This window comes from Diceros bicornis, chromosome 17 (assembly GCF_020826845.1).
Source record: "Diceros bicornis minor isolate mBicDic1 chromosome 17, mDicBic1.mat.cur, whole genome shotgun sequence".
Classification (NCBI taxonomy): domain Eukaryota; kingdom Metazoa; phylum Chordata; class Mammalia; order Perissodactyla; family Rhinocerotidae; genus Diceros; species Diceros bicornis.
This window is the reverse complement of record NC_080756.1, coordinates 21842846-21864676: the sequence shown is the minus strand read 5'-3', so window position 1 is coordinate 21864676 and position 21831 is coordinate 21842846. Positions and strand designations below refer to the sequence as shown.

At 36.9% G+C, this 21831-nt stretch overlaps 1 protein-coding gene across 2 annotated transcripts in view; it reads right to left on the bottom strand.

Moving 5' to 3' along the window:
• SENP1 (SUMO specific peptidase 1) overlaps positions 1–21831 on the bottom strand; it is a 53240-nt gene that overhangs the window by 10455 nt on the left and 20954 nt on the right. For both annotated transcript variants that reach the window (XM_058558397.1, XM_058558398.1), the window contains 7 exons: positions 18818–18921; positions 18444–18730; positions 16552–16606; positions 12459–12497; positions 11526–11610; positions 11145–11300; positions 10292–10423 (listed from right to left, as the gene is read on the bottom strand). In XM_058558397.1, the coding sequence (XP_058414380.1) occupies positions 10292–10423; positions 11145–11300; positions 11526–11610; positions 12459–12497; positions 16552–16606; positions 18444–18730; positions 18818–18921 (858 nt within the window). The remainder of the gene's footprint in view (positions 1–10291; positions 10424–11144; positions 11301–11525; positions 11611–12458; positions 12498–16551; positions 16607–18443; positions 18731–18817; positions 18922–21831) is intronic.

The following is a 21831-nucleotide window of genomic DNA, read 5'->3' as shown; positions in this document are numbered from 1 at the left end:
GAGTGAAAGAAATTAAAATGCTGGATATGGGAGCGATGTGATTATTTCTGTTAATGAAACAACATATTCTCTAATAGTGACTATGTCCTCTAAGGTTCCTTTAGGTCCAGGACTCCTTGGTACTAAAGCTTGAAAGTTACTGTGCCGGAAGTTACTGCATACTTACTTTATGTCGCCAGCTTTATGAGGCCAGGCCAGTGTCTGTCAACTGCAAGGAATGAATGGGCTAACTGATCCACAGCTTGGAAATATGACTAAGAAAACAGGCACATTTTTCAGAATGCTTTTTGGGGAATGGGAAAACGCCCCCGTCCTTTGACAAATATTTACACACTAGCATGCCAGAGCAGTGAGCTACTGCCCAACAGTAGGCAACTACATACTGGGTAGGCAGCAGGGAACACTGCCAGGAACACACCGGAGCATGGTCTCGACTAAAGAAAGGGCCTATAGATGAGGATGCCTAGGCAGCTGCAGGGAAACCACACTCGCCATGAGGCAGAGCTCTGGGAGGGTGGGGGTGAGCAAAGCTAGGACTGAAGAAAGACACTGTTCTGCCTGCATCTCTGAAGACTGAGCAACAGGTCTAGCAGGCCCAGAGGACTTGGGTTGTGGCTCATTCTCTGCCTAGTGTGATGCCCAGTAGATAACTGGAGCTTAGTTATTTTAAATAATGATAATGGATCAGACACAATTAGGATCATAGATTTCTCAAATCTACATTTTCAATCTAACTCTGCCCTTGAGGATAACAGTGCTAAAGAATGCTTCTAGGCTTGTGAAGGTAGCAGCCAAGAATGCAGGAAGATCTGCCCAGGAAGCACAAACTTATAGGATATAAACTATATTCTCTCACTATATTCTAGTGAGAGAAAATCAGCAAGAAGGGATAGATTCCTCTGGTATTCTACCCATCCCACAATATTGGCCATGTTATGAGGCTAAACTCTTCAATCCAAGGGATGAAGTGAGCAGGCAGATGACCTGTGAGCCAAACGTTCCATGGGGCAGACAAGTTATAGATTGTAACAGGCAATAAGGACTCAAGGGACAGGTGGGAGGACTCCGGCAGAGAAATAAGGACAGCGAGTCACATGAAAGCCATGGAGACATATCTCCCCTAGCTGCCCACCAGAGGGTATCACCTTTAGGACCATTACCCTGAGTGTCATGCTACACATGACTATCCTATTTTTTAGGAGGAAACAGTTCCAGAAACCAATGAAGTTTAGCCGGACTTAGCCTGAATCCTTTGGTTTTTTTATTTTATTTTATTTTTATTTTGAGAGAGTGGCCAATAAGGCTAAAGACAAACCCAGCTGAACAGGAACAGAGAACTAGCAATCAGGATACCACATCATCTGTTTTGAGAATCCCTCTTCCATTGCTTTAGTTCTGCCTCCAACCAAGGTTTTTCCACTGAGAGGGAAACGGCCTTCTCCAAAGTCAGCTTGTTAATGAGCTCTAAGGAGTGATCTGGCTTCTTCTTCATTTCCCTGTATCCCAGTAGGAGGGAGCTTGGTGGCCTCAATGCTCCCTCCCATTAGCTGAGGGTATGTAATCCGACATCTAAAGCAGAATTTAGATACAAGTTTCTCTTCTCAGTTTTTCAGCGATTACTCTGTCCAAATGAGGAAAATTGCCATAGTTCAGCCAAGACGCAATCATACCAAAGAAACAAGCTAGGAGTTAGAAAACAAAAAGAATCCTACATGTCATCTTTCAGAGGAGGGCTGAAGATGAAGGAAAAAGAAATGAGAGAAGGGATCATAGTGCTTAAGATGAAAGAGAAACAGTGATGGTCAGGGCATTTGCTTGTATTTTGTGAAGACAAGGGTCCCTCCCCTCCCATGGTGAGAGCCTTTCTGCACAGAAGACTCGCTTAGCTCCAGGAGATCTTGAATTTTCTTTGAAATAGGGGGCTAAGAGTAGCAAAGCAGCCCTGTGCCTACTGTCTGTCTTGCCAATATACCAGCATCTGAGGACAACTGCCAGCGTCAGTCCACTTGTCACTCTTTTTGGGCCCATCCTTGCCTCTGCTTGCTGTGGCTCCTGACGCCTAAGGAGCTGCCCTTCCTGCTGCCTTCACAGCCTTGGCCATGAGCGCCTGATTGTCTATGCAGTCCTATTTGGGGGTGGGACAGCTGTTTATCACGTCTTGTTCCTGTGTGATTTAATTTGAAGAGGTGCCAGGCTAAAGCTAAAAAAATACTTTTCTTGAAAAGAAAAGCCTACAAAGTTTTCAAACTAAGGACTCAATCCTTTTCCTGTATGTTACCACGACGACATATATGACCATTGCTATTTATATCTTCCTTCTCCCTCAGTAAACCAGCCAAACCATTGTTTTCTCATGCATTTAGAAGTAAGATTTCACTAACAGTAAAGTCTTGACTTTTAACCCTTCCCAGTTTGACATTCTGAACTGTTCTAACTGACTTAGGAAAAAAATGTTCTAAAAGTCCTGGGCGTGACAGTGCCCCTGAGCAGAGACCAAGACAACTTTGAAGGGGAAAAAAAGCCATTTTTCCTATTTTACCTCTTTAGATTTTCACCTTGATCTCCCCATTCTGATTTTTAAATTAAATCTATCCTTGTTAATCACAAAGCCCCAAAGACTAACCAAGCAGCAGCAACAGAATACTATGAGTGAGAAGGTCATTCACTCCTAAGATATAACCTAATAATATTATAGAAGCCAAGAAGGCAGACTTCAGGTAAGCTCTGTGTATTGCATCCCTCACTGTGAACACAGACTCAGGATTTTTCTCACATGCAAATTCAAGTAACAAACTATTGGAATTACTGTTAAAGTTTTAGAAAAGACAGGCAGGCAACACTTATTTTTATGGAGTTATGACAACTATAATTACTACCCTCCCTGTGACCCTGCATAAATCCCTGGTTTATCAAAAGGACTAGTTCTATTAAGAAACTTGAAAGAGGTAAACTATAATGATGTAGAATTTACCAATGAGTCATGTTAGAAACACTAAAACTTCCATTCTGATCATTTTATTCCACATGTAAGAGTGCATAGCATATCGTAGACCCATCATATTCACTTAACTAATTTATCTCACTTTGTCTAGTTTTATTCTTCTTATGTAATCAGTTTTTACTCCCTAAGGAAAACCTATTCCCTGTGCTAGGTTTATCAAGTTGGGCTTAATGTCTCGCAAGCTGTTGCCTCTGTTTACTGAGCATCACTTAGATTTAACTGCTCCTTGGAAACAATCAGAAAACTATGACCACAACCAATTCCCCATTTCCATCAAAGATTTGTGTTCTGAAAGAGAATGCTGGACAAAGAGTTATGTGCTCTGATTCCAGATCCTGATTCTGCACTAAAAATCAGGTAACCTTGGTATATCCCTTATAAAGCTTTACTTTGCCACTATCAATCAAGTAAGAATACTTTGTTATAAACAAGGCTACTATGATGCTGAATAGTTGAATGATATTCCTTTCCAAGATGAAACTTACAAAATAGGTAATCAGTCAGCCTGGTTAGCTGTGTCTTCAGTGTAGTGATAGTCTGCCATGTAGATTCTACCTTAATTTCTCTTACACTCTCTCACTCCCCATATTTGCTATGAGTCTATTCCTCATGGCCTTTCCCTAGCCAGTAAAGTTAGAAATACAGTATTCGAGGACTTCAATGCTTTTCCATTTTGGAAACAACCGGATTTGTGAAACAGAACTAGAAAAACTAAAGACATGTTTGCTTGCTATTTTTAAGATTCTTCCATGTAAATTAGTAGTAAGAGATGACAGGGAAGATAGGGTCCTGGAGGGAAAATAAAGAGACAGGAAATGCTCATCATCCTGCTTCTCCATGTGGGATTGGGCATGTAGTGCTGTCTAGAAGAGGAAGTATTTTTTGCCCACAAACATTCGGGCGCATGGGATCCTTTACCTGTTCCAGTCTTCTATATCCTTAATGACTTTTTGTCTACTTTATTGGTTACTGAGAGAAGTGTTGAAACTTCCAACAGTAATTATAGATTTGTCTATTTCTCATTTCAGTTCTATCAGTTTTTGCTTCACATATTTTGAGCTTCTGCTATTAGATGCATATGTATCTAGGCTGTTAAATCCTCTTGATGAACTTACTCCTCTATCATTATGAAATGTCTCTCTTTATCACTGGTAATATTCCTTGCTCTGAAATCTACTTGGTATGATGTTAGTATAGTTACTTCATCTTTCTTTTGACTAGTGTCTGCATGGTATACTTTTTCCATCCTATTACTTTTAACCTATTTGTGTCTTTACATTTAAAATGGACTTCTTGTAGATGGCTTTTTCACTCAATCTGACAATCCTTGCCTTTTAACTGGATGTTTAATCTCTACTGTCCAATATGGTAGCCATTAGCCAAATGTGGCTACTGAGCACTTGAAATATGCCTAATCCAAAATGTGCTGAAAATGTAAATGTGCTGTAAGTGTAAAATGCATACCACATTTTAAAGAGGAAGTAAAATATCTCATTAATAATTTTCATATTTATTACAAGCCCAAATGATATATTTTGGATATACTGGGTTAAATAGATTATTAAAATTAATTCTACCTGTTTATTTTTACTTTTTTTAATGTGACTAGAAAATTTTAAATTACATATGTGGCTAATGTTATTTCTATAGGACAGTGCTGGCTTAGATCACTTACCTTTAATATGATTAATGATATAGTTGGGTTTAAATCTAGTATCTTGCTCTTTTCTTCTATTTGTCCCATCCGCTCTCGGCATGTTTTTTCTTCTTTTTCTGCCTTCCTTTGGATTGAGTATTTTTTTATTCCATTTTATCCCCATTATTGGCTTATTAACTAAACCTGTTTGTTTTCTGTTATTTAGTGGTTGCTCTAGGATTTATAATATATGTCTTTAACTTATCACGGTCTATCTCCATATAACATCACACTACTTCATATATTACGTAAGATTCTTAGACTAGTATGTACTTCCATTTCCCTCCCCTTCCTTTGTATTACGATTGTCATAAATTTTACTTCTACATTATAAACCCCACAGTACGTTGTTTTATTTCTGCTTTCAATAGCCAATTATCTTTCAGAGATATTAAAAAATGAGAGCATTTTCATTGCTTTGTGTAGACTGAAATTTCCACCTCATATTTTTCTTCTGCCTGAAGAACGTCCTTTAATATTTCTTACAGAACAGGTCTGCTGGTGATGAATTCTCTCAGCACTTGTTTGTCTAAAAAGTATAGCCTTATTTTTTGAAAGATATATTTGCTGTGTATAGAATCTAGGTTGACAAATTTTTTTTTCCTTCAGTTCTTTAAAGATGTAGTACTGTCTTCTGATCTACATGGTTTCTGACAGAGCTATTCTTCTCTTTATTCGTCTGTATATAATGTGTCTCTTTTCCTCTGGTTGCTTTTATTATTATTATTATATTTTTTGGTGAGGAGATCAGCCCTGTGCTAACATCTGCCAATCCTCCTCTGTTTTTGCTGAGGAAGACTGGCCCTGGGCTAACATTGTGCCCATGTTCCTCCACTTTATATAGAGTGCCGCCACAGTATGGCCTGCCAAGCAGTGCGTCGGTGCACGCCCGGGATCCGAACCAGTGGACCCCGGGCCGCCGCAGCGGAGCACGCGCACTTAACCGCTTGCACCACCGGGCCGGCCCCTATTATTTTTCTTTTTATCACTGGTTTTCAGCAATTTGATTATTATGCATTTTAGTGTAGTTTATTTCTTCTACTTGGGGTATGCTAAATTTCTTGGATCTGGCAGTGTAAGTTTTCAAATTTTGAAATCTTCCACCATTATTTAATTTTTTCTGACACTACTTCCACCCCATCTATCCTTCTGGGACCCCAAATTACACGCCTAGACCACTTGATATTATCCCACAGCTCATTGATGCTCTAGTCATCTTTCTTCAGCCTTTTTTCTGTGTTTCATTAGGGTGGTTTCTATTGCTATATCTTCAAGTTTCCTAATTTTTCTTCTGTGGAGTCTAATCTATTGTTAATCCCATCCCATGTATTTTTTTATGTCAGCTACTGTATTCTGCATCTCTGCATTCTGAAGTTCAATTTGGGTCTTTTTTTTCTATATCTTCCATTTCTCTCCTCATAATGTCCATTTTCTCCCACCTTCCTGAACATATGGAATATGTTTACAATATCTGTTTTAATATCCTTGTCTGCTAATTCTATCATTTTTGTCATTTCTGGGTATTTCTAATGATTGGTTTTTTACCTTATTATAAGTTGCCTTTTCTTTTCACTTTGCATGCCTGGTAATTTCTGACTGGATGCTGGACATTGTGAATTTCACACTATTGGGTTTTGTTGTTACTAGAATTTGTTGTATTCCTTTAAATATTGTTGGACTTGGTTCTGTGATATAGTTGAGTTACTCAGATCAGCTTTAAGCTTTCAAGCCTGGTTTTTAAGCTTTGTTACCATGGGTCCAGAGCAGCCTTTATTCTAGGGCCAGTTTGGTCCCACCTGTGAGGTAATACCCTTTTAAGGACTCTATTCAATTGCCCTGTGATTTTTCCTCTATAACTGGTCCAAACATGAATTATTCTTGGCAACCTGTGTTAGCTCTGAGGCTTGTTCTGATTCCCTCTTTCTGGTGGTTCTTTCCCCAGCCTCTGGTAGTTTCTTCCCATACATGCACAAATTAGTATTCAGCCAAAGATTTGACGAGAGCCCCTCTGCACACTTCTGGAGCCTTCTCTTTGTGCAACTTCCCCTGCAGTATTTTACCCCATAAATCTTAGCCAGTTTGGTTTCCCCAAACTCTGACCTCTGTCTTCTCCACTCAGCAAGACTGTCAGGCACTGCTAAGTTCTACCAGCTCTCTGCCCTCAACGCATCACCCTCGTAAGCTGGGGAAATCATAGGCTCATCTCTTTCATTTCTCTTCTCTTAGGGATTACTGTCCCATACTGCTGTTATCCAATGTCTGAAAATTGTTGTTCCATGTTTTGTCTAGTTTTCTAGTTAAGTTGAAAGGGTAAATCTGATCCATTTTACTCTATCATGACCAGAAGCAGAAGTCATATCCATTTACTTGTATGTCTAAATAATTTCCATGTATTTTTAAATTTATCTGATGCCTTATAAAACAACTTTAAGGCCCTCTAAGAAGCAGAACTATAAAGGCCATAAGAGCAACACAAAGACCAAAGCAGTCCTCTCCTCAGGATCATTAACCTAGAATCTGACAGTTGGATTCCAGAAGTCATCCAATTCAATCTCCAAGAATTAACAAATAATTTCTAGTATTGACATCCACTTGAAAATATTTCCTGGGCCAGCCCCGGTGGCCTAGTGGTTAAGTTTGGTGTGCTCCACTTCGGCGGCGTGGGTTCGGTTCCTGGGCATGGACCTACACCGCTCATCTCTCAGTGGCCACACTGTGGTGGTGGCTCACATACCACAAAAAAAGACAAGATTGACAGTGGATGTTAGCTCAAGGTGAATCTTCCTCAGCAAAAAATAAATAAATAAATAAATAAATGCCTCTTGTTTTTTGATTGTGGCTTTCAATCTACTTTTGCAACTAATTTATCCTCTCTTTAACTTTAACCTCCTTCCCTTAATTATATATTTCTATTAATAATTAATCACCAGATCCAGTATAGAAATCCTCATCTATAATGTCCCTGATGTTATCAGTCTTCCAGCCTCCTTCTGTATTCTTTACAAGGCAGTCAGTTCCCACATTCCATTTTCTTAGAAGTTTCATTTTTTTATATTGAGGTAAAATGTTAATTCTATCAATCATTAGTCCTTTGAAGCTATACAGAATTTAACTATTCACCTATATATAAATCCATTTATGAAGACATGTTTGAAAGCATATTGCATGAACAGGCATTGTGGCCTATTCTTCTTTTAGGAAAGAGAATGGAGAAAGGGTAGTCTAATGACTGTCTATGCATATCTCAAATACAGGACTTCTGGATTTTATTTTCCTTATAGACTAAATCTGATCCCTTTCACTTCCAAGATCTATATTTGTTGTCTATAAAATGGTAAGAATAATGTGTCAGTAACCTTATTTTGGAGAAAGTTTTAATGTATCCTATAACACTGACAGGAGACATAAAAAGAAGAGAAATAGTTATTACTGAAAATATCTATTTGAGAGAAGAATAAGATTAAAGAGAGAACAAATTACTTGCAAAAGAAGATTGAGAGTTCACAATTGATAAACAGAATTAAGTATTTTTAAATCAGTATGAATACTTAAGAATATCTATTAATTCCCCATCAGAATGTTAGCTTCTCAAGGGTAAGAACTTTGAAAGCCTGAGAAGTGTAGTACTTTGAAAAGGGTGCTTTTTAAAATAGTTCTCACCATCATCATGGAATGACGGGAAATGGCACCTGCTTTCAAGGTTAACATTATTCTGAATTAGGAAGACAAGCACTCCCTACAAAAGTTATGGGTAGACATGATAAAGTAGACATGGAATCTTCCCTTCCCCTTGGCTCTTCTAAATAATGTAATTTCCATTAACTTTGCTTGCTAAAAACCCAGTCTCTGATGGGCCCAGAGAATGGAAAATATGTCCTGATGAACACTGTCTCTGTAAGGATCTCACTGAGGCAAATGCCACAGAAAATAGCAAGAACTCAGCTCATATCCTACTCACTGCTGCCCCCTAGGTTTCACATAATTTACAACAAATGGGCTATAATCTCTGTAGAATAACTGACCCCTTCCCATTTAGCAGTGGCAGGCAAAACTGGAAAGAGACCAGAGATTAATGTCTACAAATAAAAAACACTTAATTGGTGGATAAGCGTTTGGTGTTTGATTCAAGGACTGTCTGACTGTCCTTGATTTTCATTTTGCCTTTTGATTTGGTGAGCTCTTTTTTTTTCTGTTATTTGATCCAATGTTCTAATGTCACTATTCTGAGCTGAAAGAAGCAAGGGTGGTTTCTCCTTAAAGCAAGACAGTATCAAACCTATCTTCCTCACTACTCTTGGTCAAAGATATTATTCAGGGAGTGATGAACTTCTGAAATTTATATCTTATAAACTCACCAGTGGCAAAGAGAATGGGGTTAGTCCAGCTGGCCCCAGAGAAAAATCAATATGCTGGGCAAGATATATGGCTCTCAAATTCTAAAATATCTAATCCTAAAACAATCCAATTTAAGATTCTGAGGCAGTACAACATAACAGATAACACTCAATGCTTGGGTCTGAATCCTGGGCTCTGCTACTTACAAGCCATGTGATCTTGCAAGCTTCTTAATCTTTCTATGCCTTGTTTCTTCATCTATAAAATGGAGATGATAAAACTATAGTATCTACCTCCAAGGGTTGTGATGACTATTACTTGAGTAGAACACATAAAACATTTAGACTAGTGCCTAACATGAGGTAAATGCTCACCAGATATTAGTCAATATTATTATTTGGAAGGTCCTAAGTGTAAAAGACCAGGATATAGGTATTTAGAATATCTAGTGCTTATTATACTAAGTATCTAAAAATCCTCCATAGCTGTGAAGCTTGAGTATACCTAAAATCAGGCAGGGATTCTCCTAGAGGGCCTGAGAAAGAACACAGGTACTTAGGAAAAAAACGCAACCCAGTTCTCTTCTTTTGCTGTGAAAATATCCTTCTGAAATAAAAAAGGCTTCTACAGGTTTAGGAATAGGACATATTGGTTTAAAGAGTATAGTGTAATTAATCTATTTAAAATAATTAGAACTCTAGGGAGCTGAGGCCTATAACTTTTTTTAACCCAAAACATCAAATATTTAATAATTTTTTCAATTTTGGTTTAAAAATATCATGTATAAACATACACTATTTTAGAAAGCTTATCACTCATAATAACCTAAGTGACCTAGAATTAGAAGAGATAGAAAGGGTAGCAGAAATGGATTCCCATATGGAAATCCCAAAGTATTCCTTCATACTACAACACCGTCAGCTACTAAATATTTGCTTAGAAGATGTGCACTGCAGAGCAGGTGCCTCAGGGAGTGAGAATACCAATGAGTGAACGTCCCCTCCCTCAGTGTTCAAATCTTCAATACATAAAAAGATAAATCAGCAGTTCTCAGACTTTAAGGTATATAAAAATCACCTGAAATGTTTAAAATGCATATCTTCACCATACTGCCTCATACTTATTCAGGAGAATGGAGAGCTCATTCTGATGTAGGTCATCTGAGGACCACACTTTGAGAAACAGTGAGTTAATGACTTGATTTAGTTTTCACTTAATATTCACTTACTATTTCAATATAAAAATGGATGCAAGATTACCTCATCATTGAGCCAGTTCAGATGGTTTAGAGTTTGAATATCTTTGCGTGTAATGGTCAAGCGGAATGCTTCACTCAGAACTTCATCCTGGTTCCCATTACGAAATACATTCTTTATTTCTTTCTCCATTTCCTAAGAAACCAAGAGGTGTCAGAGATCAAATATATCTGGCTTCAGACACACCAGATTTCTCATCAGGCTCCATATAACCCCCCCGACTATATTTATCACTAATCAACTGTTCACTTCTAACAGCTTGGTTTCTATTCCTTCCAGTAATCTCCCTGATTACTTCCTGCCATCCCCTCTTGTCCTCCCCCTTCTCTTTTTCAGCACAACATTTCAGATCCTTGTTTTATATTATTCCTGAAGTCTGAAATAATGTTCTGCTTTCAAATTTTCTAAGTCCATGAGATGACTTAATTATATTTTATATCTTTGGTCCAAACAATTTCCTAAGAATAGACTCTTTCCCAGAATAACAGATTATTTAAAAATGTACATACTTTTATGTACTTTCTGAATTTTTATTAAAAAAAATAGTAAGCCTCAGCTTACTATTTGATGTCAAACTACTATATATGTACATTAAGTAAAAATGCACATGAAAGGAGACACAAATTTATTAAATGCTTTTTCACTGAATTCGCTAAAAGCCACCCATAATTCTTCCCTCAATTTTGAACAATCCTTTAAAAATAAAGCCGAGATTGTTGTATAATACAATCGAAAGCAGGAGATTCAATACAATTTAAATGCCAGGTATTTTGTTACTTTTATGCTTGAAATTCATCCAAAGCATTCTTTCTGAACACAACACTGCTAGTGTAGGAATTCATAGTATGTAATTTACCTCTGTGATTTCAGGAAATTCATCTTCACTATCAGTTAATTTACGACCTTTTTTTTCTGTTTCTTGAGCGATTGTGACAGGAATCTCCTTTTCAAGAGGTACACGAAGATGCAGTTCTACTGAATCATGTACTGAATGCTCCTGTTCCTGCAATCTCTGAAAGACAGAGCTTCAGAATAAGTGGGATGAATAAATCTATTTGTCTCTGCACACTGAGTGGCACTAGCTGGAGAGACCAAGAACATATACCACTTATCATACCATGCTATGCTACCATACAATCTTGCCAATTACAACAGCCTTGATCCCAAATCCAGGTAACCTTTTAAATTAGTTTCAACTTGGATGTGCTATTTATAATCTTATCCCAATTGTTTTTACCTGGTTTTGAAGCTGTAATGCCAGTGCTTTCTGCTCTTCAATCTGGCGCCATCTTTCCCGTGCTCGAGAATCATAAACACTAGTTCTAGGAAATGAAAAGGAAGGTGACACAAAAGTAGACCACTCTCTTAGCACCAAGCACACTGCTTATGCACAATGAGCATTAAATATAAAACCCTTATAAAGAAAGTCTAAAATTCTTACACTAACTTATCACTACACTTATACTTTAAGACAGGGTGAAACCACACAGTCTTATTGAAATTATCCTATTTTTATTGAAATGATGAAAATCATTAGTTTGTTGCTAAGTGTGAACAGGTGATTTTTGTGGATATTTGCAAATGTGTAGTCTTTATTTAACATCCTTCTGAGATTATAGGGAAAGTAAAGCTTCATTCTGGAAATCTAAAAATGAGATTGAATTCCAAAGGAGAAAATAATACAAGATATCATTGATATCATTTTAATTCAAATATTGTATTTATGTTCCAAAAGAAGAAATACGGGTTTATTTTTTTCTTTAAAAAATCAACAAGACCAGGGAGTTTGGATAAGTCAGAGTGAGTTCTTGATACTGGAGACTAAAAGCTTTTAGTGATTTTGCAAACTCCAGAAATATGAATTATTCAATAAACTGGTTTTATCGAAGTGAAAACAAGAGCATTTATTTTCCTTTCTATATAAAAGTTAACTTTGAAATATTTTTCCAATTTAATTTAGCTTCAACAATTGTTATAGATTTAATAAACCTGAGCATAGAAATGTCCCAAACCCAACAGAATTTTAAAAACCCAACAACTTAAAAGTTGTTCTATAAATAAATATAAATAGAGAATTTTTACTGACTAAAAACAGGGTGATTGGCTAATTGTTTGATTCCTTCTAGGAAGTGATGGAGAAGGAAAAATGATATCAAAAATAACAACTTACAATTCTTTGATCCACAGTTCTGCCTGGAAAAAAGTAGGACTATGGGTGGGAAAAGAAAAACGTGACAAATGAGCAGGAGGCTTATAAGAAAATTCAAATATTTTCACCAAGAAAATCAATCATTTAAATAGTCTAAATAGTTTATAAGAATGCTTTACAAATATGGGATAAATAAAAGGGACTAAATTACATAAAATAATTGTAACTGGGAACTAAAGGAATACAAATATGTGTCATCTGCATATACATAAGTTAAAAAGATGTTCCAAAGTTCAGCAGAGAAATTAAGTTCAGCATAGCTCCTTACTTGCATGAGACCAACGTAACGTGAAAAAGTACATCACTTGTCAAGATAATATATTAAGCTAGACCATTACTTTTCCCAAATGGTTCAAAATGACAGGTTCATTAACGATCTAATCAAATTTTATGGGTTCTTGGGATTCTTGGCAGTCTACTTGAATCAAAATATATTCAACCAGGGCCGGCCCCGTGGCTTGGCGGTTGGGTGTGCGCGCTCCGCTACTGGTGGCCCGGGGTTCGGATCCCGGGCACGCACCGACGCACCGCTTCTCCGGCCATGTTGGGCCGCGTCCCACATACAGTGACTGGAAGGACGTACAACTGTGACATGCAACTATCTACTGGGGCTTTGGGGGAAAAAAAAAAGGGAGGAGGATTGGCAATAGATGTTGGCTCGGAGCCGGTCTTCCTCAGCAAGAAGAGGAGGATTAGCATGGATGTTAGCTCGGGGCTGATCTTCCTCACACACACACACACACACACACACACACACACACACACACACACAATATATATATATATATAGTCAACCAAACCATAGTAGATACTGAAAACCCCCACCCACAGAATAGTTCACATCAAATGGCTAATGAGTCAACAAACCAAAGTGGAGAATCAGCAATACAACTCCATTAAAAAGATGAGACACCAATTCTATTTCCTCACAGAAACAAATGGAAGAGTGAACACTTTTCCAAAGGAAACTTTTAGATACATAGAACAGTAAACAGAGCGTCAAATTGGGAATTAAGAGAGCTGGATCTCCTGAAGCTGTCTCTAATTAGCTTTTGACTTGAGCAACTCACTTCATTTCCTGGGCTTTAGTTTCTGGATTTGTAAAATATGAAGAATAGAGTCCCTTTCAGTTCTACAATCTATCTTACTAAAGGCAAGAACAAGGGCTCAGACAGTATCCCTTGCTTCTCAGCTTAACTTTTGAGAATTAGTATTCCCAATCATTCTTAGGCTGGGGTCTGGCAATGAAAATGCTGTTCCATTATCTCCCCACTGTCACTGAGGTTAATAAGGGGAGAACATAAGAGGAGATGGCCTATCCCCTTGGTGCAGTGAATAACTGATGTAACAACCAAGACAGAAAGCCACAGAGATTAATGCTAGCATTGTGAGGAGTTCCTTAGTGTGTGCTACTAAAAACAAATGAACATGAGAACACATTTATTGCACAATATAAGGAAGTGAGAAGAATAATCCAGAATTTCATGATACTGGATCATGCTATTCAAATTTGTCTGCTTCCCTTATTAAAATATAAACTTCATGAGGATAGAAATTTTTGTTTTTTGTATTTACTACAGTATCTTCTGTACCAGAATAGTGCCTGGCATATAGCAGGCACTCAGTATTTATAGAAGAAATGAATAATGGAAGGGACAGCACTTCTCTGAGAGGATCGAGGTATCTGATGGCTTAGAAAAGCAAAATGCAGGGAAAAAAGCAAACTCTCTTTGCTTTTCAAAGAGATTATTCATTATTTCTCATATAATTGAAGCATATAGTAATACCAATAACTACAACTCTTTACTGAGCACCTACTTAGCACTCCATATGTAAAACTCTGCTCTAGGTGTTTTACATATTAGTTAAGCCTCACAATAATCCTATTAATTAAATCTCTCTCTCTATATATATAATAAAAGATTATTACTCACACTGTACAGAAAAGGGAATTGAGTTTCAGAAGGATAATTTGTCTTGGAAGAGCCTGGATTAGAAACTATGTCTGTCCAATTCCAAAAAGTGTGTTCTTTCTACTACTGTAAAGTGCCTTTTAATAAACCAAAGCACTGAACCAAAATGGAGATGATGAGTACTTGGGCTACTCAAGAGAGTATTTCAGGTTTTCTAGGAAATCTAACAAAGATTTATTTACTAAGTACCCATCATGTGCCAGGTACTATGACTGGCACCAGGTGATAGTAACAAATGAGGTACAGGAATAGAAGGTACTAGAGGGAAAGACTAATGCCATCTGGAATAGTCAGAGAAATGTCTGAGAAAAAATAATACCTGAGTCAGATTTTGAAAAGCAAGATAAGAGTTTAACAAATGGACAAGGAGAGAAAGAGAATTCCAGGCAGAAGAATCAGAATGTACAATGGCACAGAGGCATGAAATGGCGTGGCACATTCTGGGAAATAAGCGCAGATCTTCCTTGCTGCCACTGAGAGGGAGTGGTGGGAGATTAAGAATAAAGAGCCAATCAACCAAGCCTTGGGAACAGCATTATTCAATCAGCCTTACCCCAACAGACCATTTCTCCTTCCGTCTCATTCTTCAGTCATCACCAGGAGAAACACTCCATAAAGGAAAATCTTAGTAAAGAGCGATTGAAGAACTGAAAGCACTCTTTACATGAAATCAACTTTTTCCCAAGAAAAAATGCCTACTTTTGTGCACTACATGTGAAACACCTTTATAAGTGCTTTATCTGTAAGTTAATCTTCATACTTCAACAGTAAGGCATTAATACTGGCATTTTATTGATAAGGAAACTGAGGTTCAGAAGAGTAACTTGCTCAAAGTTACATGAAGCCTGGAAAAGGCAAGATCAGAACCCAGGTCTGACTCAAAAAAAAAAAAAGTATAAAGAATAAAGCATCCAAACTATAAAATCTCCTTGAGGAAATATAACAAACAGAGCATTTTTTTAAACATCTAAAGTTTAGAACATATAGGGGAGCTGCAAATAAGTAGGGGAACTGAGATGAGAAAGAACATTTTATTATCCCTAATCTTCTCAATGGAAAACTGATACTATTATCATTTGAGCAATCGAATTGCTAAGCAATCGAATTGCAAAGACACAGCAATCTAAGTAGCAACCTATTCGATTACAGAGGAGGCACTTAATACCTCCCAGAGCGGAGAGGTTTCATACAGAAGATCACATTTTAACCGAGACTTAAAAGATAAGAGACTACTGCCAGATAGACAACGTGAGGTAGGGGGGACATACCAGGCAGAAGGAACATGGAATGTAAAGGTAAGAAAGTACATATCATATTACAGTTCACCATATAATAAACACATGAAAGAGTCCTATATTTCCACATGGCTCCTTCTATCACCTCCATCATGTCTGCCCTTAAATGTCACCTTATCAGAGACTTGCCATGACCATACTAGATAAATAGCGGCCCCCCAACCTCAGTCTATACGTTACCTGTTTTATTTTTCTTCATAGCACTTATCACGACCAGGCCTATATGTTTATTTGTTCACTATTTGTCCCCCACCCTCCTCTTATACTCTGTACACCTAGAATGTAAGATTCTTGAGAGCAGGGACTTCATTTTGTTCACTGCTGTTATCCTCAATGTCTGTACTAGTACCTGGCACACAGAAGGCTATCAATAAATACTTACTGAAGGAAAGAATGTGTGATAGGAAGTGAGGCTTGTGGAGGAAGTGCTTTGTATCATACTAAGGAGTTTGGGCTTGATTCTATGTCTGATAAGCCACGCTTGAGGGAGTTTAATGAATGATCAGATATGCGTTTTAGAATGATCACTCTGTTTGTAGAATGGAAGATGGACTAAAGAATACGGCAAAGAATGGATTAGAGAACACGGTGGAAGATGAAACAAAGAACAAAATGAAGGCCAGAAGAAGGAAGACCAATTAGAATGTCATTGAAATCATTCAAAGAACACATAAGAGAACTCTGAATTGAGGCAGTTTTACTTTTATATTATGTAACTCTTAGTGAAGAAATTGATTCAAGAGAGGGGAAAGAATATGTTAAGAACGCCCTTTTTCCATAGTTTACCTGGGAGTTGGAGTCTGGGAATCTTTCACTTTGAGTAAAATCACAGAGTCTGATCCTGAACAAAAAAACACAAGAGCATATCATTATTAATAAAATTCCACACAGTTACACATTCTACATGTCTGAAGTTTAATTTCCCATACTTTGTTATATTCTATTCCCATAAAAATACCATAGAATAACAATAAAGGTAAGACAGAAGAGAAAGAGAAGCAGGTCCATTTTCACTGAGGCAGAAATATGACTTAGTGAAGAGCCTGCCTCACAAATGAAAATAGAAGTCTGCATGCCCTTCAGCATCCACTCCTAGGCTGTGCTTGCTCCCTGTGCTTCCTCTTCCTGTTCCTGGAGAACAAGAGCATGCCAAGATTTCTCAAGTCTTTAGTTCATGAACCACCATGAGATTGAATGAGGTGAAAGAGGGAAGGGGAAGGAGGAAGGAAAGGGGAGCCATAGGGGACGGGGAGGGAAGGCAGAGAGAGAGAGAAACAGCCATAGGAGAAGTAGCAGAGTCCAGGAAGTACCAATTGTATCACTGTATCATTTATTTTCTACATTGATAAAGGCAGGAATCACGTCCTTTTAAAGTGCTATGATTAGAATCTCATTTAGAATATTTATTAAATGGTACAAGAAAGTAATTAAACAGTTCAACGTAGTATATTTGTCCTAGTTTAGCTGTATCTAAGTATCTGCCATACAATATATGTTTCTGAGGTTAAAGGCTTTTTTTAATGATAGTTCTCAGTAAATCACCTCACAAAATTTAATACAAGTTTTAATGAATATGTGTAGCTATATAATGATGCTACCAACAATTTTAATCCCCAAGTGAGAACTTTAAGAAAGTAACGAACAGATTTAAAAAAAAAAAAAAAAATCAAACGACCTGAGGAAGGAGGAGAGAGTCTTAGAAACTGATCTGTCAAAAGATCCCTAACGTCTAACAACTTAACCTAAAATTTGTTTTAAGCTACATACCTAAATACATACCATAAATACACACATAACCCCTAGAGATGGGGAAAACTAAGCAAAGAAAATTATTATAGCAAAACTTTAATTAACTAGAATGCTAAGAGACTGAATATTTTGCTTGGCTGAAAGTTAGGCAGAAAACTCTTTTTGTTTCCAAAACTTGCTGCTGATCGTTCTAAAATGCAAAAACCTATACAGGTTTTGTAAGTATTACCTAGTTAAGAAATTTTACTTCAAAACTTAACTGATGTTCCAAAACTCCTAGAACTTCAGAGTACTTAATTTTCTTTATAAAGTATTAAAAACAGAGAAAGTACTGAAGTAACTGGGCTGAATGTAACCTAACTCTAGACTCTGCCAGGAAGTTAATCTTTTAAATAAAATATTATATGAAATCATTTGCATCTCCATGTAAGAAAAAAGTAAGTTACTTGTAGGTTTAGTTTACTCGTGGCATGGCTAACTGAATTATATGTATTTAAGGTATCTTACGTGTTAATGAGCCAGCCTTGGTCGTCTAGTGGTGATTGCCGGCTCTCACCATGGTGGCCCAGGTTTATTTCCAGACAGGGAACAACATTACCCATCTGTTGGTGGTCATACTGTGGCAGCTGCATGTTGCTGTGATGCTGAAAGCAATGCCACCAGTATTTCAAATACTAGCAGGGTCACCCATGGTAGACAGGTTTCAGTCTGATATAGTGGCAGAAGGTGAGAGGAGGTGCAGAAAGAGTGGGCAGGGTTCTGCTCTGCTCTACAAAGAGTTGCTAGGAGTCGGAATCAACTTAACAGTACCAACAACAACAATTATATGTTACATGTATATTACTACTTTGCCTATAATTCACATAGCTCCCATCAACAGTTAATTGGCAATTAGGATTGAAAATATAGGTATACAATACCATTTTTACCTTCGGATTGTGTATTTGAAGCTGGTAAGTTATCTGGCTGATGTGGAAGAGAGTGGTGATGTTGGGGTTGATGGAGAGAATCAGAATCTTTGGGTCCAAATGCAACAACATCTGGGGTATAAGATGATAAGGAATACACACTGTGGGACAGTTGTTCCTGGGTTGTTAAAATGCTGGCAGATCCAGATGATGAAGTATCTGAGCCAATGATCTGAGCTGCACAAGAGTTTCCATTTTTAAACAGTGAGTCTTTCAAAGTATTCTTACTGGAACTAAGACATCGAGACCTAGGCAAGAGAAGAATACAGTCTCAATATCAAATAACAAAATGTTTAATTAAATTCATTTGAAATATGTTTGTTTCTGCGACTCACAGATGTAAAGGAAAATGGGTGGTGGGTTTGGCTACAGAAAACTGTTTCCCTGTGACCATCTGTAGCAGCTGTCTGTAGATCTCTCTTTCTTCTTCTTGAACTGTCTATAAAAGAAAAAAAAAAATCTTCAACACATCCAATAAGGCAAGTGTTTCTCAAAGCAGCATCCAGTCTCCCAGAAGCTCTGCCAAAGCTCAGGCAGAGTCCTCAAGATAATTAAGAATTACGGTTTATTAAGGATATTCTAGAAAATTATAAAGTGCATATAAGAGTAGTTGAGTGAAGTAGATACCAGATAGTATATTTTGGAAAATTATGGGGCATATATGTAAATAATAGTGCAAAGAAGTTATAGGATATGAAATCAGAAAGCTAGTAGGTAATCACTTTTGAGTCAACTGACAGAGTCCCAGAAATAAAACATTTGAGGACTTCTAAATTAGGATTGCAACTAACCCCTTGATTCCTGATATCTGTTAGAAAAATCACAAGGAAGTAACCAGAATAGTCAAGATCATAGTAGGATATTTTGCTAACAGTTTTCTATTCTCTCCAATTTTTAAGAGTGTATTTTCCAGAGATGATTTTCATCTCCAACATTTATTTATTTATTTATTTTTTAAGTCTCAACACTGAATTTAGGGAAAAGCACATACTCCATACTATTCATTCATTCATTTATTGACTTAAACACCTACTGTGCTCCAGTCACTAGTGACACTGCACTGAATAAAATACAGTCCCTATCCTTGTGGAGATTATGTTACAGTTAAACGGCCTGACAAGTAAAAAACTAGTGAGGTAGTACGAAGAAAATTAAAGATAAGGGAATAGAAAGAGATGGAGAGAGAACAGCAGGAACAGGTAAGGCCTCTCTAAAAAAGTGGTATTTGAACAGAAACCTAAACCAAGAGAGGAAAAAAGTTAGAGAAATTTATCAGAGTATTCCAGGCAGAGGAACAGCAAATGCAAAGGCCTTAAGACAGGAATGTGCTTGATGTGTTCAAGGAATAGTAAGGTCAGTGGGAATCAGGAGAAGAGTAGTAAGAGATGATAGCACTTAGCAGAGAACCCAATTATATAAGGACTTGTAACCACGGTAAAGTATCTGCTCTACACAGACCCCTGAAGCAATGGGCTGCATTCACTAAATAACATACCCCAGTACTTACTTCTTTTAATCGTATATACAGTTTAATACAACCACCGATCTTCACAAAATAATTTTAATACTTTGTGCCAGGGATGCAGCATCTTGCACTGTGACATTTCAATGTGTGCATAAGCATTTTATTCAATTACAAATGTATGTTAAAAGCAAAATGAATTAAGCAATTATCTATGCAAAGGTAAACAGGCACTACGTTTTTTTCTTCTTGAATCATTTTTTGTTACAAAGTAAATTTCAATTACACTGTCATGAGTATAATGTTACTGATCTAACAAGATATACCTTGGACTGTGAGGTATGACAACTCCTTATGAGAAAGAGCTACCCTTAAATTTGAATAGCTGAGTGATAAGAAAAGGTAGAACTAGTTTAGTATTTGGTGGAAAAATAGACCCAAGAGAAAAAACAAATTTGCAATGTGCTATATGAAGAAAATAAACCCCATTATTTTACCCCTTAGACATTCATATTGTATTCAAGATGTTGGCGGTCCTCTTTTCTAGTGTTTGTGAAGACACTGTTTACAATATTGGGTGTACTTCAGTGACAGCACAAAAATTACAATGGATAGAAAGAGATCATTATCAGGTATAAATTAATATCAATGACCAAATCTGTTGTTTTTGGCTATTCTACTAAAAGGGACATGAGTATTTGAGAAACAAATTTAAAAACCATAATTAAAATAAATGCTTCTTTATTAAAACCTAAATTTGCTATTATGAATATTCTTTAAGTGGATAAGTCTAAAGAATAAAGCATCATTACAGATTATTGGATTGTAAGAAAGATCTTTGCCAACCAACTCCATAGTGATCTATATATAGGAAAGCTGTGTTCTGTGGCACTTTAGTGAGTGGAATTTTTGAACATCCTCCAATGTAAATCTTGACTCCACTTTCCCACTACACCAAATAACCTAATCCATAATACCATGGGGTTAACAGTATGTTGTTTTCAGGGGTGGTAAAACAAAGAGAGGGAAAGGAAATCAGAAGAGGAATACTACCTGGGTCAAGGCAGTTACCTCTTAATCAACCAATCATTTTAGTTCATTTCCACTGTTCCACCACACTACATTTTAAAAAGCTTTGACTGAATTATCACATCATAGGGAGGAAAGTAAAGCACACAAACTGGTGTAAGAGGTTAATGTGCATACCAAGGAAATGTGAAAAAGTATCCCCATCACATAAAAACCTCAAAAGAACACTGAGAACAAACAGAAAGAAAAGAGACAGGATCTTTGTGGTACACTAAATACTTCAACCATAAAAAGTTAAAAACACTTCCCTCCTCCCTCACACCACATAGCAAAACGTTTTCTTAGAATAAATTTTTATACTTATACGTAAAACATGAAGAACCAAGGTGCCATTAAGTGACTCAGCTAACTCAAATTACGAGAAATCTAGATTAATTCAACGCAAAGAACTGATGTTTTAAAATCAACTTACACAAAAAGTCACCCACAAATCATTTTCCCAATAAATATATCTTCAAAGAAAGGTTCCATCTGAGCCTGGACAATCTCACAGTCATTATACAACATAAAGTGAACAGAAATAGATGTTCCATATTCCAAATAATTATCTGAGGTCTCTTCAAGCCTCATACTTTCAGTTTAAACTAACTTATGGTTTAAAAAAGAAATTACAGAAAAAAGATTAAAAACTTTTCACTGTTCTACATGTTAATTTGGAGATCACAACAATTTATCTTTTTTTTAAAAAAGACAATGATGCAAGGTACTTTTCTTTTTTGGGTTTCATTAAAACAAAAAACACTGGGTATGTTACACTTTATTTGGAACCATCGCAGACAAAAAAAAGATAATCTAGGC